This window comes from Chaetura pelagica, unplaced genomic scaffold, assembly GCF_000747805.2.
Source record: "Chaetura pelagica isolate M959 unplaced genomic scaffold, ChaPel_1.0 scaffold109, whole genome shotgun sequence".
In the NCBI taxonomy this organism is placed as follows: domain Eukaryota; kingdom Metazoa; phylum Chordata; class Aves; order Apodiformes; family Apodidae; genus Chaetura; species Chaetura pelagica.
In genome coordinates this window covers 3,884,457-3,893,304 of record NW_009970725.1, presented here as the reverse complement: position 1 = coordinate 3,893,304, position 8,848 = coordinate 3,884,457, and the positions used below count along the sequence as shown (strand labels likewise).

Below are 8,848 nucleotides of genomic sequence, written 5' to 3'. Positions count from 1 at the left end.
GGGCCGGCGGAGAAGCCCCCGGCTGCAGCTGCGGGCAGCCGTCTGGCACGGGGGGCCGGGAGCTGGGCTGCCAGTTTGGATTGGTGACCCCATCAGGGAGGCTCCGGCCTTGGGAGCTGTCGGGAGAGCGCAGAGGTGGGAATGGTCTTGTTGGGGTGAGGATCTGGGGCGCCCGTGCCGGTGCGTGCGCGGGGAGGGCAGCGCAGGAGGGGCTGGCAGCCGGGCACCAGGCTCTCAGCAGCTTCTCCCGTTGCCACAGGACTCGTGGTCAAATCCTCGTTAGCTTGCTCTGTTTGGCTACGTGTGAATGAGATGATGACTACTTAACGCTCATTCATCAATATTTTCAGTCAAGTGGCTGCAGCATATGTGTGGCATTTGGGGTGGTCCTGGCACTGTGAATTTCAGCCTTGTCACAGGCTTAGATCCACAGCAGTGTTTACTGTAGAGAAAAACACACTTCAGTCTTTTCATTGTTAAACAAAACAATACAATGCTTTTTCTAAGCTTAAAGATAAGTATCAACAGCTACATTAACCTTTATGGAAGGGCATCAGACCTGGGGGCTAAGCTCTCCATGGACTGGAGCAAAGCCCCAACAGAAGCCTTTGGAGCATCCCCATCCTTCAGTGTTCAGTGACTGGCAGAAAATACCTAACTAATCTAAAATATTACAAAAGCATATAATTAATTTTAAAAAGATTTTTTTTCATAAAGCAATGACTCATGTTCGTATAGCATATTGTATTTTTAATGAAGTTCTGAAGCTTAATACTTTAAAAATACCTGGTTTTCTGTTGATGGATCAGGCAAGGGTTAAATCTGATGTGGTTTGCTCTGTATGCCAGTCACACCTCCTAGCAGATCTGGGTCTGTAATTGTTTTTGTGGGTCCTAATTGCTGCTTGTTGCATAGACCAGAATGGCTTGATTTTAGTCTCTGAATAGGAGCGTGCCTGCTACATACCTCTGACTCTACCCCTAATAGCAGGTTGTGCTATAAAATCATTTTTTGCTGTAGCCAGGGAGCTGTAATTATAGGTAGGAAGTAATTGGAACACTGAAGGTTTCCGCTGTGCAGAAGACAAAAAATGTGACTACATGCCTAGTGGTTTCAAATTTTTCCTTGTCAGAAACAAATGTTTTGCTTCAAGTTTGAATTCTGTAGTGTTCATTAGCATTTGCTCAAACCAGGTTAGCATTCTCAATCATGCATCTGTATCGAGCTCTACATAGAGATTAAACATGTTCATGGGTGCAGTGGAACTCAACTCATCTGAATGCAGAGTGAAGTCACATTTATAATGAAAGAGAAAAAGCCTGAACTTTACATATTTTGGTTGGAATTCTGTAATAGAAATATTTCACTATTAAGATCCTGATTCTGATCTTCACTTGATGTGTATGCACACATACAATACTATTCCTATTAAGCTCCAAAAAATGTGTTTAAATTTCAGCATGTAGAGCTGTGTTTCAGAGGGAGGAGACAGTGTAAGGATCCCTGCCCCTGGTTTACTGGCAGAGAAGCTGAATCACAGTGGGGTGGGTTGGGTTCCCTCAGAATCTCTCACACAGCCTAAAAGACACCCTAGATCCTTAGGAAATTGCTCAACTGCAGAGAGTGTCCAGACAAAACTAGAGACCAGAAAATACTGATTTTATTTATTTTGTAGATTTGTTGATGGCTTTTAAGGGTGAAAAGCATGCTTCTTGCACAGAGCCTCCCCATCCTTTGGTGACACTGAACGTATGTCAGCCTCTTCTGGGGCACTTGTCACTATGATGGGGTAATTCCCACCGTGCCTGTTTCTGAAATTTCCCTTTCCCCTGGCGCAGCAGGGGCTGCAGCAGCTGCGGGAGGTGGAAGAGGAGGTTTCTAACAGCAGCTAAATGGTACAGAGTGCTGCAGCTGAGAAGGGAAACACTGGCAAGGAGAATGTAGCAGCCTTGTGCCTGGCCCACAACTATGGAAGAAAATGGAGTCCCATACCTGTATGGTGTACCTATACCCAGTGTACCTATATGGACAGGTATACACAGATCTGTTCTGCTTGCACTCCAAGCTGGTAGGATACAAGCCATCTCCTGTCCAGGTGACACTAGTGGCTGTCCTTCACACAATACTACCTGAGTGCAGCATTGCAATGAAGCCATGGCAACTGCATCTGTCCATATAGATATATGCCCCCAACCCCTCCCTAAGCCTATTCTAAAGGCCCCCAAAGGTAAGAGTAATCTTTCCTCCAAACTGAGCAGGCCCTGCCAGGCTGGGGAGGGAGGCAAGGGGGATGTCAGATGATACATACCTAAGCTGTAGAGCTTCCTGTTGTTTTGTGCTTCCTGTAGCAGAAACAGTATGCACCTTACTTGTCCAGATTACCTCTACCTTCCTTGTTCCTCCCAGAAATCACCTGCTAAGAAGCTAACTAATGCACTTAGCAAGTCTTTAAGCTGTGCTTCCAGCCGTGAACCTTTGCACCCAATGTTCCCTGACCAGCCTGAAAAACCTCTAAACCTGGCTCATATTGTGTAAGTATCTGTGTGCTGTAGAGAAAGTAAGCTTTGTTGTAGCAGTTGCTTACACTGAGTGTAGATACTATAGCTCTGAGGAGAACTGGAGGCAGCGTATCGAGCACAATCCGTCACCTACAGATTATTTAGTATAAAAATGTTCTTCTGGTGTGACTTCACTTGAAAAGTCAGTGGGGTACGACATACAACCAAATACTGGCACACAATGTTGGTATGCCCCCGTTCTCCTCAAGAAATATCCATGCAATTTCATGGAGTTTCATCACTCTGAGATGTATTCAATGCTAAGAGCATTTTTGTCATCTAGAGACTCTCAACTTCAGTGTTTCACAGGTGTGTCGTGACATGAGGCACCAGAGAAAAGTTAAGGCCTACCAGTTTTGTTGAAGTCAGTGTCGGGGTTCTTGCTGACTTTAGTGGAGCTGTGGCTTAACCCAGCTCTAAAGACTAGCTGCATGATTATGTATAAGAGCTGTGTCGTTAATTGTCAAGTTACTTGAAAGGAGTCTATTTATATCGTGATGTTTTGGGAAAGCAAAATTGTTTTTTTTATGTAGTAGTTTGTATCACTACTTGTTCTCTGCAGGAGACAAGAAACTCAACACAGAGAGAAAATGTATTTGTGCAGGGTGGGGAAATTATCAAATTATCACTTTGGATCTTTTTGTTTTAAAGCATGTCCAGCATCCATAATGGCAGTTGCTCGGATTTTCTCATTTGCCAGATTATTTCCCCCTTGCTTCCTGGGTCCTTAAGAAAAAAAAAAAAAGGTTAAATTTTTCAGGAAAATTCAAGAAGACACTGGTTGGAAGAAAGTTACAAAGAAATGAACATGGAATAATTATTCCAAAGATACAGTATTTAAAGTATTTACCTTGTTCTGTTATATGTGTCTTAAGAAAAGATCTTTCTTAACCACCTTCCTAATGTCCCTGACTGAAGAATTTCAGGCAGCAGCCATTAAAATCATATTTGCATGCTGCGTATCTGTGTTACTGGCTGCTGGAATTATTCCAGTCTGTAGTTATTATACATGTTTACTTTTATCAGAACTGAGTGTTTGTATGTAGTATCTTTAAGGGCACGTGCATGCTGGCCAGTGGGCTGGGTGATGCCTGTAAAGTTCATTAAACCTACCTGACATTTTAAGGATAAGTCATGCTGATGGTCCTCCTCATGGGGTTACAGGACAGTTTCTCCAAGGCATAAAAGGATGCTCTGCTCTTCAGACATGAAGTGCCTCTGATAGACAGATAGTGCCAAATCCCTGTTACACTCAACTGTCAGTTAAAATCCATTCATCTCTTAATGGAGGTGTAATGGGAGGATGTTCTTCTTTGGAAGAAGGCCATCTGGAGATGGATCTGCTGAGCTACCCCACTGCTGTGCATGGTATAAAAGCCTGGCTGTGCTGTAGAGCCAGTGATCATTTCACAGGGCAGTTTTTGGCCATCCTTAGGAGAAACTGAAAGAGTCAGAGAATATAAAACTAAAAGAGAAGCCTCTGTTCCCTGTTGGCTGGAGGCCCTCAAAGGCCTGGGGCTATGTCAGAAGTGAAAAGCGGGCTACTGTGAAGGGATTAAATGCACTTAGGCAAGGCAGGGGGATGGTGCCATAACTGAGTAGGATCTGTTCCAAATCTTTGCTGTGAATTTGACACTTTCTGTTCTTCCTAACTGTATAGACATAATTTAGAGTGATTGGATGTGTGAACGAGCAACCATCTATTTTGTTTTATGACAGAGTTCCTCCTTGTTCATAGATTGGATGCAATATAACGTGGCAATATGTATTGGCTGTAAGGATACATGAGTGAAAAACCTGTATGTTTTGGAGGTAGCATGATCTACGGCATAATTCACATAAATTACCTGAGAGGAGAGATAAACTACAGTACCTCACTGAGAATATTTTCTTGCTGATGTGATTTTTATTTTTAAACATAATGGAGATTGAGAGAAACAGCTCTGGGCAGGAATCCAGGCAAAAGGATTTTTATATGCTCATTTAATGGAATAATTTTGGCAATAAACCAGTATCCTTTTCTTAGTTTCTAGCTTAAATAGGGACAAGTATTCTCTGCATTACTATACAGCCTTTCCTTTTCATTGTTCTTCCACCCTTGAGTGGTACCAGGCAGAAAGACTGTATGGTTTTTATGTTTTAATGGTGCCACACAAAATTTTCAATTAAGAAAGAAATGCATCTAAGGCTCATCTAGAGAAGTAGTTATCGAGGTGTCATTAACCTGATGGAAATACTCCCTCTGCAGCCCCTTCCCTGCCCTGATCAAGGAGTCATTTTTCCTTTATACACACAAGATTGGCAACAAAAAAGAAACACCAGACTGCAGTGATGACAAATGACATGACCAGTGCATCATGGCGGGATTTTCAAATGCATTCTGCACTGGTCTGACTTCATTTACATCTAAGCCCATGGGAGCATTATTTTTTATATCAGTGTGAAGAGATTAGACCAGCATGGAGCACTTTGGAATATTCCCTTTATCTAATTTGATTTATTACTGTGGGTATGTGCCATAATGTGCGTTTATCACATAGCATGTTTAAATAGTATTATGTTTTCTGCCTCCTTGAGGGTAGTTGATTATCATCAGCTCACTTTTATCAGAAAGCTTAATCACTCACTTCTAGAAGTTTAGAAATAGCCATGGAAAGATATACATTTATAGTTGATAGCTGAGTTTTCCTTTGCTTTACCATGAAGTCTGCTATTCTTGTCTTACCACATCATGCAACTGTGTCTATATATATAGATATATATGTTTGATCCATTTAATATTCAAGATTAACCTGAGGAATGGGACAATGGGCATCAGTCTTTAAGATTATTATTTTGGGGAAGCTCAGATTAGCTTAATAGTAGTTTTCTTCATAGAAGAATTTACAAACTGATGGTAATCACAAAACTTCAGCAAGATTAACCTGAGGAATGTGACAGTGGGCATCAGTCTTTAAGATTATTATTTTGGGGAAGCTCAGATTAGCTTAATAGTAGTTTTCTTCATAGAAGAATTTACAAACTGATGGTAATCACAAAACTTCAGCAAAGCCTTGAAGTTTATAGACATTTGTACACAAGAGTAACAACATATCTAAACAGGATCAAGGACCTTTCAGGTGTAGAGGCTCTCATGCTTTTTGCAGAATCAGGGTCATAAGAATGGAGTATGTCCAATGCACTATTTAGATGATATACATAATAAACTGACAGTTTAATTAATGATATCTTTTCCATTTCATTTTGGCTGCAAAAGAGATACTTGGTGAGTATTTTTCTTCTTTAGTACACTTATGGAGGAAAAGGGCTTTGAAGAAGTGTGATAATCTTTATTACCAATTATTACCTTCTACCTTATTACCATTCCTTATTTTTCTATCAGAATACAGAACCAAATAAATGTTTTGAATTCAAAGACAATGAAAGGGAAGACCTCTTTTAGGAATTAGAAACTTTCCTTTCCACACTTACTTTGAGGTAAAGCTTAGAGAAGACATTAATCTGAAGTGTGTATGTGGTGATCTGCTGGAGTCCATGAATTCAGCATACTCCCTTCCCACTCAGTGGAGATGGACTGGGTGCAAGGCAAAGCAGAGTACAGACTCTGCCAAGGGAGCACTCCTCCTGCCTCCTTCCCTGGGACAGCATTGAGAAATAGCCTCTCCTTCCTTCTCTTCTGCTGTTTAGGACTCCACAAACCAGGGTTGGACCCATCTTTCAGAAACCCTAGCCTGTGCCCAGTTAGTTTTTGAATGTGTTCACTGGCCAGTAATTGCATTGAGAAAAGGAAAAACGCAGGAGTTACATGTAGCTGGTATGAACTGTTTCTCCTACTTACATTACCAGTTTGCAGTTCCCAGGCAACAAATTATCAATTGCTTACCCTTTAAATAAAATTAGTTTGTAAGTAAGTATTCTCTCAAAGTTTATTTTCATATCTCTGTATTTCAAGACTCAAACCTCTGTGGCCTTTCCAGGGGATTGGCTCTGGTCGTGGCCTCATCCAAACTCTCCCTAGCTCTGATGAAGGAGTGCATGAAAAATAATATTAAATACTTCTCTATAAGTAGGTAGAGCACAAAGTGCTACTTCTCAGATTAATGACTGACCACAACTGGAGTTTTTCACGTGGGTGGGCAGGTGCAGTATTAGGCTAAAACTTTATTTTCAGATAAATAAATAAGATGCCAAATCCTACGTCTTTTTATTTGCAGTTTCAAACTTCTTCAAATTGGTGTGGTATATTCATGGTGAGAAATCCATTTGTACTTATCAAAGACTACATTTATGCTTCTTTTCTAACATCTACAAAGAAAGAAAATATATCATCATATTTCACTTCTGTGCAGAACTGGCTTTCTTTATTTCTTACAAATTGTTTGCATGACCAGTTGTCTTGCACAAGTATTTTGCTGATGGCTAATATATTTTGAGTTGCACATCTACAGAATTCAGAAAGCATGACAGATCTTTCACAGAGCTGAAAGGGGATATTAACCTACTTGAAATCTAGGCAGTTTGAAGTTGAAATTATATCTAGCTTCAGGTTCTACTCATATCTGGTTGAAAACCCTGTGGTTTTAATAACATATTTTTTAGTCTGTCCAGACTGCCTGTATCTTTTGCCCAATGTTGCATAAGAATTCCATTAAGAAGGGGAAATCTCTCCTTAATGGATGGAGAAGGAAAAATCATGCACAAAAAAAATTTTTTTACAAGTACATAATAAAAGAAAGCAGAGAAAATATTCCTTCTCATTTCAATTTTAGTAAGAGCAGGAAATAAAACATCATTATTAATGGGTCCTCTTAAACTAGACACTTATTTTAAATTTTTATTTGGAGGGTTGTTATACCAGCTGAAAAGCTTTGCAGTTAAATCAGTTAAGTACTACATGTATTTCATGGAATACTGAGGGCTATGGGTACACTGTGCTCACTATGTGGATATGGTAGCATGGAGCTTAGCACCAAGGGTAGCCTCATGAAAAGATGTGTAATTTAATTGGTAGTTACCCCCTGCAGACCTCCATGCCACCACAGTGAACCTGCTAGCAGTGCTCAGCCTCACTGGTTGGAAGCAGTGACTGCATCCTGGACTACAGGCACTGGGAAGGAAAAATGGCATTGTGGTTGTTTTGCCGAAGCAGGGGAAAAAGTCAAGCAAGTTGCTTAAACCTCACCTCAGAACACACAACAGGAGTATTTCCTTCCAGGCCTAAGGAACAGTGTGGTTTTATCAGCTTCTATTTAAAAACACAGCATCTCTGATTTAGAACTATTGCTACTTAAAGCAGAAGGTGCCAGTGGTAATGTTAGTTTAAACAAGAAGCTCATTTGATTCTCTCTAAATACTGTTGATGATGAGTTTTCTTTGGTGCAAAATTAATGCAACAGGATGTTTTGCCTTCTTCTAGGCCCCCCCGACCTGTAACCAGCATGAATGACACACTCTTCTCCCACTCTGTTCCCTCAGGAAGTCCTTTTGCAAACAGAAGGTGAGTTCTTACTCTAACTTAAATTGAACCACTGTATGAGTATGATAGAGATTTCAATTTCAATCCCCACACAGGAAAAAAAAAAACAAAACACAAAAACCCACAGAACCAAATTCAAAATAAAATTAACAGACACAAGCAGAAAATGCCCTGGTTAATTTGAACTGATTTGAACCAAATTATCTAGATGCAGAACTGATATTAGGACACCCCCAGCTCCTCACAACAGAGCACAGAACTTAAATTCTCCTTTGAATTATGATGTCCCACTAAATGTGCTCACATGCAATGTAGGCACCTTCCCATAGAGGCTGAAAATGGGCTCTTGGTGAGAAGCAATTTTGTAGCAGGACTGTGGGAATAGGAAGTGGGACATGCTGTTGCCTACTGGGAATGCCTGCATCAGGCTGCAGGGCATGATACGAACGAAGAGAAAATGTGTTCATACTTGCAAGATATAGGAAGGCATCCTTACACCTGTTAAACCGTTCAGATTTTCATGAAAAGCTCCAAGAAAGGAGTAGTTTTGGCATGTGGTGACCCTTCAGCAAACAAACCAGTGAAAAGTGGTCAGAAACATAACTCCCAAAGAAAAGGTGCTTGTGGCTGAGTGTGAACATTTTGGCTCAGTATTTTGGCTTATGGGGCCAAAATACTTGTGTAGCATTTGCTAGCCCCAATCTATGTAAACCTGCCAATGCACATAGATGAGAAGGTGGCAGAAAAATAACTTCCTGCTGTATGTGGGAAGACAAGTGCTATGTCTTCCTTGGGTGCATATGATTGCTTGATT

The 8,848-nt window shown here is 40.8% G+C and overlaps 1 protein-coding gene across 1 annotated transcript in view; it reads left to right on the top strand.

The window, feature by feature from the left end:
- DTNA (dystrobrevin, alpha) overlaps positions 1 to 8,848 on the top strand; it is a 95,284-nt gene that overhangs the window by 44,660 nt on the left and 41,776 nt on the right. The window contains 3 exon segments of the mRNA XM_010006818.1: positions 2,407 to 2,531; positions 5,815 to 5,823; positions 7,975 to 8,059. Coding sequence (XP_010005120.1) covers positions 2,407 to 2,531; positions 5,815 to 5,823; positions 7,975 to 8,059 — 219 coding nt within the window.